Below are 13,516 nucleotides of genomic sequence, written 5' to 3'. Positions count from 1 at the left end.
CCCTTGGGAGCCGCTTTGAAGTTTGGAGGCTGCTGATTGATAAGCCTCCCGCAGCTAAGAGCAATCAAATCCATCAATTGTATTTTGGAGCACTTAAAGTGCTAAACCTTGTGGCAAGGCAATAGAGTTAGTAGATATGCCTCCCCCTTCCCCGAAAGGAGCTGATATCATTCCAGTAGGGGTGATGACAGACACTGAAGAGAAAGGATATATATGTACGGGAGCCAGTGCTTAATAGGATTTATTCATTCAATCGTATTTATTGAGCGCTTACTGTGTGCAGAGCACTGGACTAAGCGCTTGGGAAGTACAAGTTGGCAACACATAGAGGCGGTCCCCACCCAACAGCGGGCTCACATGTAAGCTGCACAAGTTCTGTGGGAGTTTGTGAGGTCAAAGTGGGGATTGGTGGGGGATGCAACCTAGAAAGGGTAGAAATTATTTGAGGAAGATTTGATTTCAGGAAGTCTTTGGAGTTAGGGAGAGCTGAAGTCTGTTGGATTTGCAGGGGGAAGGATGTGGGCATGGGGTGGGTGGGGGAAGAAAAGAGAGTCATGCCTCCTTTTGAAATCTACTCTCCCCCTCCCTCTGACCCCATCCCTTGTTAAAATACTGCTACCTGCCTTTCTTCTCTCTCTGACCGCCATCTTCAACCGCTCACTTTCCAACAGCTCCTTCCCCTCGGCTTTTCAAACACGCCACGTATCTTGTGTCCTAAAAAGCCCCCCCCCCAAACCAATCAACGGTATTTATTGAGCGCTTTCTCTGTGCAGAGCACTGTATTAAGTGCTTGGAAGAGTACAATGCAACAGAATTGATAGACACGTTCCCTGCCCACAGTGAGCTTGCACTGCATCTTTCATATTTATTCTATTTATTTTATTTTGTTAGTATGTTTGGTTTTGTTCTCTGTCTCCCCCTTTTAGACTGTGAGCCCACTGTTGGGTAGGGACTGTCTCTATATATTGCCAACTTGTACTTCCCAAGCGCTTAGTACAGTGCTCTGCGCACAGTAAGCGCTCAATAAATACGATTGATTGATTGATTGATCGATTGATCTTTCAGCTGTATATATAGCTGTACACTAAATATGTTTGTACAAATTTATTACTCTAGTTTACTTGTACATATTTACCATTCTGTTTATTTTGTTAATGATCAATCAATCAATCAATCGTATTTATTGAGCACTTACTGTGTTCAGAGCACTGTACTAAGCACTTGGGAAGTACAAGTTGGCAACATATAGAGACGGTCCCTACCCAACAGTGGGCTCACAGTCTAGAAGGGGGAGACAGACAACAAAACAAAACATATTAACAAAATAAAATAAGTAGAATAATTATGATGTGCATCTAGCTTTATTTCTATTTATTCTGACGCCTTGACACCTGTCCACATGTTTTGTTTTGTTGTCTGTCTCCCCCTTCTAGCCTGTGAGCCCGTTGTTGGGTAGGGACTATCTCTGTTTGTTGCCGATTTGTACTTCCCAAGCGCTTAGTACAGTGCTCTGCACACAGTAAGTGCTCAATAAATATGATTGAAGACAAGAACTCCTTGTCTTCCCTCCCAAACCCTGCCCTCTCCCTGACTTTCCCATCTCTGTTGACGGCTCTACCATCCTTCCCATCTCACAAGCCCGCAACCTTGGTGTCATCCTCGACTCCGCTCTCTCATTCACCCCTCACATCCAAGCCGTCACCAAAACCTGCCGGTGTCAGCTCCGCAACATTGCCGAGATCCGCCCTTTCCTCTCCATCCCAACCGCTACCCTGCTCATTCAAGCTCTCATCCTATCCCGTCTGGACTACTGCATCAGCCTTCTCTCTGATCTCCCATCCTCGTGTCTCTCCCCACTTCAATCCATACTTCACGCTGCTGCCCGGATTATCTTTGTCCAGAAACGCTCTGGGCATGTTACTCTCCTCCTCAAAAATCTCCAGTGGCTGCCAATCAATCTGCGCATCAGGCAGAAACTCCTCACCCTGGGCTTCAAGGCTGTCCATCCCCTGGCCCCCTCCTACCTCACCTCCCTTCTCTCCTTCTACTGCCCAGCCCACACCCTCCACTCCTCCGCCGCTAATCTCCTCACCGTACCTCGCTCTCGCCTGTCCCGCCATCGACCCCCGGCCCACGTCATCCCCCGGGCCTGGAATGGCCTCCCTCTGCCCATCTGCCAAGCTAGCTCTCTTCCTCCCTTCAAGGCCCTGCTGAGAGCTCACCTCCTCCAGGAGGCCTTCCCAGACTGAGCCCCTTCCTTCCTCTCCCCCTCGTCCCCCTCTCCATCCCCCCATCTTACCTCCTTCCCTTCCCCACAGCACCTGTATATATGTATATATGTTTGTACCTATTTATTACTCTATTTATTTATTTATTTATTTATTTATATCTATTCTACTTATTTTATTTTGTTAGTATGTTTGGTTTTGTTCTCTGTCTCCCCCTTTTAGACTGTGAGCCCACTGTTGGGTAGGGACTGTCTCTATATGTTGCCAATTTGTACTTCCCAAGCACTTAGTACAGTGCTCTGCACATAGTAAGCGCTCAATAAATACGATTGATGATGATGATGATGATTGAATGACTGAATAAATGAATTTGGGTGTGAGCCCTTTGGCTTTCTTTCCACTGTCCAACCCCAAGCTTACGGGAAGGAAATTTCATCCGAACTGTGTCTTTTTCCCCCCCACAGCTGCTGCCTGGCAGGTCGAGCCTATCCCCTCGGCGACATCCCAGAAGATCTTGTCCCCTTGGTTAAAAACCAGGTTGGTAGCCATTTGATTGCCATTTCCTGGGCAAAGAGTCGTGCAGAGACGTGCCATAGAAAACTTCACGGACTCTGTGCTGTGTTTTAAGCGGGCATGTCAGAGACAAGTTTATTTAGAGAAGCAGCATGGCTTAGCGGAAAGAGCACAGGCTTGGGAGTCAGAGATCTTGGGTTCTAATCCTGGCTCCACCACTTATCAGCTGTTTAACTTAGGGCAAGTCACTCCACTTCTCTCTGCCTCAGTTCCCTCATCTGTAAAATGGGGATTAAGACTGTGAGCCCCACGGGAGATAACCTCATTACCTTGGATCAACCCCAGCACTTAGAACAGTGCTTGGCACAGAGTATGTGCCTAACAAATAATAATAATAATCATGGCATTTATTAAGTGCTTACTATGTGCCAAGCACTGTTCTATGCACTGGGGAGGGTACAAGGTGATCACATTGTCCCACGGGGGGCTCACAGTCTTAATCCCCATTTTTCAGATGAGGGAACTGAGGCACAGAGAAGTTAAGTGACTTAATAATAATAATAATGGTATTTGTTAAGCGCTTACTATGTGCAAAGCACTGTTCTAAGCGCTGACTTGCCCAAAGTCACACAACTGACAATTGGCGGAGCCGGGATTTGAACCCATGACCTCTGACTCCAAAGCCAGCGCTCTTTCCACTGAACCACACTGCTTCTCATCATTATTATTTCTACTGTCGCTAGTAGGTAGCGGTGGCTGACAGGGAGATTTTCCTCTCCTAGTCAAGGCCAACTCAACTTCAAGCCATACGGAGTTTCTTTATGTGCAGTTGGTACGGCTTCCGAGCTTCCCACGTGATCAAACAGCACGTAATATATACCTTCAGTCAAATAGCAGTAAAAGTCTGCTCACCCTAATTGCTCAGCCCTGCGTGATACTCCTCATTTTAGAAATCTGGTGGGCAGACGGTATACTCTCAGTCTGATACCTTGCTAAGCTCCATCCTGTCTCAAGACCTTGGCATACCAAGATTCCCAATAAGACAGACACCCGGGCTGGATGAAACAAAGGAGGGAAGGGTATGTGATGTGCCCGCTTTGAGTAAATGGTGGTTTGGCCAGACGAAATGGAGTCCAGGCTTAAAGGCCCTGCATGTTCCATCCCTTGGTATTCTACCACCCCTAGACACTCTAGTCACCCGAGTTACTCTTGGTTAAATTAGGAGACGATCAAGTTGGCTTAGAGACAAACCATCTCAGAAGGGACGGTCTGAAGAGAGAGGAAGGGACAAATCATCATCATCATCATCATCATCAATCGTATTTATTGAGCGCTTACTATGTGCAGAGCACTGTACTAAGCGCTTGGGAAGTACAAATTGGCAACATATAGAGACAGTCCCTACCCAACAGTGGGCTCACAGTCTAAAAGGGGGAGACAGAGACCAAACATACTAACAAAATAAAATAAATAGAATAGATATGTACAAATAAATTAAATAAATAAATAAATAGAGTAAAAAAATATGTACAAACATATATACATATATACAGGTGCTGTGGGGAAGGGAGGGAGGTAAGATGGGGGGATGGAGAGGGGGACGAGGGGGAGAGGAAGGAAGGGGCTCAGTCTGGGAAGGCCTCCTGGAGGAGGTGAGCTCTCAGCAGGGCCTTGAAGGGAGGAAGAGAGCTAGCTTGGCGGATGGGCAGAGGGAGGCCATTCCAGGCCCGGGGGAGGACGTGGGCCGGGGGTCGATGGCGGGACAGGCGAGAGCGAGGTACGGTGAGGAGATCAGCGGCGGAGGAGCGGAGGGTGTGGACTGGGCTGTAGAAGGAGAGAAGGGAGGTGAGGTAGGAGGGGGCGAGGGGATGGACAGCCTTGAAGCCCAGGGTGAGGAGTTTCTGCCTGATGCGCAGATTGATTGGTAGCCACTGGAGATTTTTGAGGAGGGGAGTGATATGCCCAGAGCGTTTCTGGACAAAGATAATCCGGGCAGCAGCATGAAGTATGGATTGAAGTGGAGAGAGACACGAGGATGGGAGATCAGAGAGAAGGCTGATGCAGTAGTCCAGACGGGATAAGATGAGAGCTTGAATGAGCAGGGTAGCGGTTGGGATGGAGAGGAAAGGGCGGATCTTGGCAATGTTGTGGAGCTGAGACCGGCAGGTTTTGGTCACGGCATGGATGTGAGGGGTGAATGAGAGAGCGGAGTCGAGGATGACACCAAGGTTGCGGGCTTGTGAGACGGGAAGGATGGTAGTGCCATCAACAGAGATGGGAAAGTCAGGGAGAGGGCAGGGTTTGGGAGGGAAGACAAGGAGTTCAGTCTTGGACATGTTGAGCTTTAGGTGGCGGGCAGACATCCAAATGGAGATGTCCTGAAGGCAGGAGGAGATGCGAGCCTGGAGAGAGGGGGAGAGAGCAGGGGCAGAGATGTAGATCTGGGTGTCATCAGCGTAGAAATGATAGTTGAAGCCGTGGGAGCGAATGAGGTCACCAAGGGAGTGCGTGTAGATCGAGAACAGAAGGGGACCAAGCACTGAACCTTGAGGAACCCCCACAGTGAGAGAATGGGAGGGGGAGGAGGAGCCTGCAAAAGAGACTGAGAGAGAACGACCGGAGAGATAAGAGGAGAACCAGGAGAAGACGGAGTCTGTGAAGCCAAGGTCAGATAGCGTGTTGAGAAGAAGGGGGTGGTCCACAGTGTCAAAGGCAGCTGAGAGGTCGAGGAGGATTAGGACAGAGTAGGAGCCGTTGGATTTGGCAGGCAGGAGGTCATTGGTGACCTTTGAGAGGGCAGTTTCCGTGGAATGTAGGGGACGGAAGCCAGACCGGAGGGGGTCGAGGAGAGAGTTGTTATTGAGGAATTCTAGGCAGTGAGTGTAGACAACTCGTTCAAGGAGTTTGGAAAGGAATGGTAGGAGGGATATGGGACGATAACTAGAAGGCGAGGTGGGGTCAAGAGAGGGTTTTTTTAGGATGGGAGAGACATGGGCATGTCTGAAGGCAGAGGGAAAGGAACCAGTGGAGAGTGAGCGGTTGAAGATGGAAGTTAAGGTGGGGAGAAGGGATGGAGCGAGAGATTTAATGAGATGAGAGGGAATGGGGTCAGAAGCACAGGTGGCCGGAGTAGCACTTGAGAGGAGGGAGGAGAGCTCCTCTGAGGATACCGCTGGGAAGGATGGGAGAGTAGCAGAGAGTGTTGAGAGCCGGGGGGATGGAGAAAGGGGGGAAGAGACTTTGGGGAGGTCGGACCTGAAATGCAAGGGCTAGGCCACTGGCCTTCCGCCGAAGCTTGTGACTGGCTAATGTACCCAAATGAGGCTGAGTGCAAGGATGCTATGCTTTCCAATTACGCTTGGAATGCTTATAATAGTGTGAGAGTCCTTCATCACTTCAAGCATCTCCCCTCCTTGAAAAGCAAGTGGATTAAAATATTCATGTACCGAATCATGCAGTTAATCACAGGAGAGTTACAATCCTGAGTCAGGTACTCCCGACCATAAAGTGTGTTACTGTTCCAGAACATTATCATTGCTTTCCTCTGTTATCTCTGAGATCAAGATAACAGCCAGGAGATAACTTCCTGTCTGGGATGTTTTGGGGTTTTGTAATATTTTTTTTTAAGCATTTTTGAAAGGTCATGCTTTATCATATTGTAAGGGAGCTTCCTATGAGAATCTGAGAAAAACAATGAAGTACCTTACTGGAATTTGGCAGCTGCTCATAAAATGGCTTTAGGGTGGGTCTGGACAAGGCTAATAATTCAATTCCGGGCCCCTCAAATAGCTTGTTTGGCTCCAATCTCTATTAAGCCATAGAGACATATTTTGAGCAATGCTCGAGTAACCTCATCAGGCGAGGCAAATCCAATTTTGGTTGAGAAAATTTAATTCTACTTGGTTTCTCACCAGTGATATTTCTCTTTAGTACACCTTTTCCCCCTTTTTCTCTGCTCCTCCTCCCTTCCCCATTGCCCCTACTTTCTCCCTCTGCCCCACAGCACTTGTGTATATTTGTACAGCTTTATTACTCTATTTTATTAATGATGTGTATATATCTATAATTCTATTTATTTTGATGCTATGGATGCCTGTCGACTAGTTTCGTTGTCTGCCTCCCCCTTCTAGACTGTGAGCCCATTGTTGGGTAGGGATTGTCTCTGTTGCCGAATTGTCAATCAATCAATCAATCGTATTTATTGAGCGCTTACTGTGTGCAGAGCACTGTACTGTACTAAGTACAAGCTGGCAACATATAGAGACAGTCCCTACCCAACAGTGGGCTCACAGTCTAGAAGGGGGAGACAGAGAACAAAACCAAACATACTAACAAAATAAATAGAATAGATAGGTACAAGTAAAATAAATAAATAAATAGAGTAATAAATATGTACAAACATATATACATATATACAGGTGCTGTGGGGAAGGGAAGGAGGTAAGATGGGGGGAATTGAGAGGGGGACGAGGGGGAGAGGAAGGGGCTTGTCCTTTCCAAGCACTCAGTACAGTGCTCTGTACACAGTAAGCACTCAATTAATATGATTCAATGAATGAATGAATGCACCTGCTCCATACTGGAGTTTCTGAAATATGCGGCCATTGCATTTAAGACCTTTTTGTTCAAATCACGGCATTAATTGTATTCTGTCTGGGCATTAGTGGGAGCTTTTCATTTCTCTCCAAGAAACCCTAGTTTCCGGGAATCAGTAGAAGGGTCACCTCCCCAAACGAACAGAGCAGGAGCAACCGGTACCACTCGAAAAGCAACATGGCTTAGTGAATAGCGCACGGTCCTGGGAGTGAGAAGGACCTGGGTGCCAATTCCACTCTGCCACTTGTCTGCTGCGTGACCTTGGGAAAGTCACTTCACTTCTCTGGGCCCCAGTTATCTCATCTATGTCCAACCCAATTACTTTGTATCTACCCCAGCGCTTAGTACAGTGCCTGCCACATAGTAAGCACTTAACAAATACCATTATCATTATTATTATCATTTTATTATGAATACCTTTGAGTCCCCTGAAGATAGAGAAGCAGCGTGGCTCAGTGGAAAGAGCCCGGGCTTTGGAGTCAAAGGTCATGGGTTCAAATCCCAGCTCTGCCAATTGTCAGCTGTGTGACTTTGGGCAAGTCACTTCACTTCTCTGGGCCTCAGTTCCCTCATCTGTAAAATGGAGATTAAGACTGTGAGCTCCCTGTGGGACAACCTGATCACCTTGTAACCTCCCAAGTGCTTAGAACAGTGCTTTGCACATAGTAAGTGCTTAATAAATGCCATCATTATTATTATTATTATGTCACTTAACTTCTCTGTGCCTCAATGACCTCATCTGTAAAATGGGGATTAAGACTGTGAGCCCCACGTGGGACAACCTGATCACCTTGTAACCTCCTCAGTGCTTAGAACAGTGCTTGGCACATGGTAAGCGCTTAATAAATGCCATTATTATGATGATGATGATGATTATTATAGCCATAATGTATATCAGTGTCCTCTCCTTGCTTCTGGAATTTCTACACATAGTCCAGATTCTGCAGTTTGGTAATGGTTTAGATTCCTTCAGAAAAATGGAAGCTCATTACGAGCAGGGAATGTGTCTCCTAATTCTGTTGTATTCATTCATTCAATCATATTTATTGAGAGCTTACACTGTGCTAAGTGCTTGGGAAAGTACAATTCAGCAACAGAGGCAATCCCTGCCCACAGCGGGCTTACAGTCTAGAAGGGGGGAGACAGATGTCAAAACAAGAATACAGGCATCAATATAAATATAATTATAGATATATATGCACATCAAAACAAGTAAATGGGCATCAATATAAATAAATAGAATTATAGATATATGCATATGTGCTGTGGGGCAGGGAAGGGGGGAAGAGCAAAGGGAGCAAGTCGAGATGTTGTGGAAGGGAGGGGAAGCTGAGGAAAAGGGGGTTTAGTCTGGGAAGGCCTCTTGGAGGAGGTGAGTCTTCAGTAGGGTTTTGAAGGCGGGGAGAGTGATTGTTTGGTGGATTTGAGGAGGCAGGGCGTTCCAGGCCAGAGGTAGGACGTGGGCCGGGGTCGACGGCGGGACAGGTGAGGTGGAGGCACAGTGGGAAGGTTAGCACCAGAGGAGCGGAGGGTGCAGGCTGGGATGTAGAAGGAGAGAAGGGAGGTGAGGAAAGCAGGGGCAGGGTGACAGAAAACTTTGAAGCCAATAGTGAGGAGTTCTTGTTTGATGTGGAGGTTTATAGGCAACCACTAGAGATTTTTGAGGAGGGGTGGTGACATGCCCTGAACGTTTCTGTAGAAAGATAATCCGGGCAGCAGAGTGAAGTATGGATTGAAGTGGGGAGAGGCCCGAGGATGGGAGGTCAGAAAGGAGGTTGATGCAGTAATCCAGTAGAGACAGGATGAGCGATTGTACTAATGTGGTAGCTGTTTGGATGGAGAGGAAAAGGCGAATCTTGGTGATGTTGTGAAGGTGAGACTGGCAGGATTTGGTGACAGATTGGATATGTGGGGTGAATGAGAGAGCGGAGTCAAGGATGACACCAAGGTTGCGGACTTGTGAGATAGGAAGGATGACTGTGCCGTCCACAGTGACAGGAAAGTTCAGGAGAGGACAGGGTTTGGGAGTGAAGGTATGGAGCTCTGTCTTGGACATGTTGAGTTTTAGGTGACAGGAGGACATCCAGATGGAGATGTCCTGAAGGCAGGAGGAGATGCGAGCCTGGAGGAGGGGAGAGAGAACAGGGGAGGAGATATAGATTAGGTGTCATCCTCATAGAGATGATAGTTGAAACCGTGGGAGTGAATGAGTTCTCCAAGTGAGTAAGTAAAGATGGAGAATAAAAGGGGACCAAGAACTGAACTTTGAGGAACCCTTACAGTTAGGGGATGGGAGAAGGAGGAGGAGCGCATGAAGGAGACTGAGAATGTACAGCCAGAGAGAAAAGAGGAGAGCCAGGTGAGGATGGAGTCAGTGAAGCCAAGGTTGGAAAATGTGTTGAGAAGAGGATGGTCGACAGTGTCAAAGGCAGCTGAGAGGTCAAGGAGGATTATGATGGAGCAGGAGCCGTTGGATTTGGCAAGAAGGAGCTCATTGGTGACCTCTGAGGGGGCAGTTTCAGTGGAGTAAAGAGGGCGGAAGCCAGGTTGGAGAGGGTCCAGGAGAGAGTTGGAGGAGAAGAATTCGAGGCAGCCAGTGTAGACGACTCGATCCAGGAGTTTGGAGAGGTAGGGTAGGAGGGAGATGGGGCGATAACTGGAGGAGGCTGTGGGGTCAAATGAGGGTTTCTTTTTTAGGATGGGGGAGACGAGGGTAGGTCTGAAGGCTATGGGGAAGAAGCCATTGGAGAGTGAGCCGTTGAAGATGATAGTCAAGGAGGGAAGGAGGGAAGGGGCAAGAGTTTTTATAAGGTGCAGAGAAATGAGGTCCAATGCACATGTGAAGGGGGTGGCACCTGCGAGGTGGTAGGTGTTCTCCTCTGAAGATACTGCTGAATAGTGGGGCGAGAGGAGAGGGGATGAGGAGGAAAAGGGGTGATTTGGGGGAGCTCAGACCTGATGGTGTTAATTTTCCTAATGAAGTAGCATGGCTCAGTGGAAAGAGCATGGGCTTGGGAGTCGGAGGTCATGGGTTCAAATCCCAGCTCCACCACTTGTCAGCTGTGTGACTTTGGGCAAGTCACTTAACTTCTCTGTGCCTCAGTTACCTCATCTGTAAAATGGGGATTAAGATTGTGAGCCCCAATTGGGACAACCTGATCACCGTGTATCCTCCCCAGCACTTAGAACAGTGCTTTGCACATAGTAAGTGCTTAACAAATACCAAAATTATTATCATTATTATTATTATTAAGTAGGTGGCTAGCTCGTTGGAGGTGTGGGATGGGGGGCAGGGAGCAACAGGGAACCTGAGGAGGGAGTTAAATGTCCAGAACAGCTGACGAGGGTGATGGGCATGGGTGTAAATAAGGAAAGAGAAATAGTTTTGCCGGGCAGAGGAAAGGGCAGAGTTAAGGCAAGGAAGTACAAATGTGAAGTGGACAAGGTTGGCCTGATGTTTAGATTTCCACCAGCAGTGTTCTACGGCTTCAGCAAAAGAGTGAAGGTGGTGGACAATGGATGTATCCATTGAGAAGGAGCGTGGCTTAGTGGAAAGAGCCCGGGCTTTGGAGTCAGAGGTCATGGGTTCAAATCCCAGCCCTGCCAGTTGTCGGCTGGGTGGCTTTCGGCAAGTCACTTCACTTCTCTGTGCCTCAGTTACCTCATCTGTGAAATGGAGATGAAGACCGTGAGCCCCACGTGGGACAACCTGATTACCTTGTAACCTCCCATGCTTAGAACAGTGCTTGGCACATAGTAAGCGCTTAATAAATACCATTATTTTTATTATTGTTATTATCCAGGGCGGTGGGTTAGTGGTTGCTGAACTTCCCAAGCGCTTAGTACAGTGCTCTGCACACAGTAAGCGCTCAATAAATACGATTGAATGAATGAATGAATGAGGTGAGAGCGATGAAGGGATAGGGGAGCGAGTGAGTTGGGTTGAGTAGAGAGGGTGGAGTTGAGAGCATCTTTTTGGTCATCAAGAGCAGGTAGGATGGGTATGGAGGCTAGGTGGGGTGTGATGCGCCAAGAGAGATGGATGGGGTCGAGAGAGCAGAGGTCACTGTGAGGGAATAGTACAGATTTGTGGGGAGGAGGAGTGTGGGAGAGGAGATAAGTGAGGAGGTTGTGGTCAGAGAGAGGGATTTCAGAGTTGGGAAGGGTAGAGATTGTGCAGCAGTTAGAGATGATGAGATGGAGTGTGTGCCCATATTGGTGGGTGGGGGAAGTGGGGTGGAGCAGGAGGTCGGCGGGGCTGAGGAGGGATAGAAGGCGGGCGGCAGAGGGGTCACCGGGTACATCTGTGTGGATATTGAAGTCTCCAAGGGCAGTCCCTGTCCCACATGGAGCTCACAGTCTTAATCCTCATTTTACAGATGAGGTAACCGAGGCCTAGAGAAGTGAAGTGACTTGCCCAAGGTCACCCAGCAGACAAGAGGCAGAGCCAGGATTAGAACCCAGGTCTTTCTGACTCCCAAGCCTATGCTCCATCTGCTATCCAAGAAGCAGCGTGGCTCAGTGGGAAGAGCCCGGGCTTTGGAGTCAGAGGTCATGGGTTCAAATCTCGGCTCTGCCAACTGTCAGCTGTGTGACTTTGGGTAGGTCACTTCACTTCTCTGGGCCTTGGTTACCTCATCTGGAAAATGGGGATTAAGACTGTGAGCTCCATGTGGGACAGGGACTGCCCTTGGAGACTTCAACATCCACACAGATGTACCGGGGGGCCCCTCTGCCGCCCAACCTGATCACCTTGTAACCTCCCCAGCACTTAGAACAGTGCTTTGCACATAGTAAGCGCTTAATAAATGCCATCATCGTCATCATCATCACTAGGCCACCCCTGCTTCTCTCTCTCCAACCGTGAACTAAGTGCTTCTGACTCAGCAAAGAAATAGAGTGGCTGCCATTTGAGATTTGCTGTACCTTGAGACAGAAATAGATGGGATGGCTTTCTGAAAGGAGCTGACTCGATTCCAACAGCCCAGAGGCTGAATTGGGTCAGCAGGCCCCGCTTCAGACCTCTCTGGCTGGAATAATTGGGTCTCCAGCCCCTTAAGGAAGATCGAAAAGGAGTCTGGCTCTCAGTAGTAGACGGGATTGAGTGAACTGCACCTGTATGCTTTCTGTTTCTAACAAGTGACTCTTGACAAGGCTGTGGGAGCCCTGCCCTTTCCTGTTAAATCATGGAGATGTGTATGGTAGGTGGCGGGGAAAAGTGCTTCTGGCAATTTTAACTTTTAAGATTCTCTTAAATGCAGAGAAGCAGCTTGTCATAGTGGATAGAACACAGGACTGGGAGTCAGAAGGACGTGTCTGCTCTGTGACCTCGAGCAAGTCACGTCACCTCTCTGGGCCTCAGTTACCTCAACTGTAAAATGAGGATTAAGACTGTGAGCCCCATGTGGGACGGGGACTGTCTCCAACCCGATTACCTTGTATCCACTCCAGTGCTTAGTGCTTGGCACATAGTAAGCACTTAGCAGATACCATTATTCTTATAGCCATTCTTCTGCCTTGAGTCGATTACTGTAGACACAATGCCTATAAGAAATGTCGAAAGGCTGCATTGAATTGTGTGAATCAGTCAGTAACCAAGTCATGGCTGTGTCTTTCTAAAATTCAGTCATTTTCACATCCACATTAGTGGCTCATTAGGTGGGGCTCAAAACATTTATCTTCTTCCATAGGCCTGCCGAACGGACAGTACAGTCTTTTGCACAAAGCCCTTTACTCAATAAATACCTTGATGATGATCACTTGGGCCCACTCTTCTTCCCTCTCTGATCTCTATCTTCAACTGCTGACTCTCTGATGGCTCCTTTCTCTCTGCTTTCAAACATGCCCATGTGTCCCCTCTGCAAAAAAAAAAAAATTCCCCTTTTGACCCCACTGCGTCTTTCAGCCTCATCCCCATTGCGTCTTCTCACTATCATTCATTCAATCGTATTCACTGAGTGCAGAGCACTGTACTAAGCACTTGGGAAGTACAAGTTGGCAACATCTAGAGACAGTCCCTACCCAACAACGGGCTCACAGTCTAGATGGGGGAGACAGGCAACAAGACAAAACATGTGGACAGGTGTCAAGTCATCAGAATAAATAGAAATAAAGCTGGATGCACTTCATTAACACAATAAATAGAATAGTAAATATGTACAAGTAAAATATAGTAATAA

General features: G+C 47.9%; 1 protein-coding gene across 3 annotated transcripts in view; it reads left to right on the top strand.

The window, feature by feature from the left end:
- The window catches only part of VPS8 (VPS8 subunit of CORVET complex), a 367,622-nt gene that overhangs the window by 167,902 nt on the left and 186,204 nt on the right, over nucleotides 1–13,516 (top strand). For all 3 annotated transcript variants that reach the window (XM_038743776.1, XM_038743795.1, XM_038743785.1), the window contains one exon: nucleotides 2,693–2,765. In XM_038743776.1, coding sequence (XP_038599704.1) covers nucleotides 2,693–2,765 — 73 coding nt within the window. The remainder of the gene's footprint in view (nucleotides 1–2,692; nucleotides 2,766–13,516) is intronic.

Source organism: Tachyglossus aculeatus, chromosome 1 (genome assembly GCF_015852505.1).
Source record: "Tachyglossus aculeatus isolate mTacAcu1 chromosome 1, mTacAcu1.pri, whole genome shotgun sequence".
NCBI lineage: Eukaryota > Metazoa > Chordata > Mammalia > Monotremata > Tachyglossidae > Tachyglossus > Tachyglossus aculeatus.
This window is presented reverse-complemented; position numbering and strand designations above follow the sequence as displayed.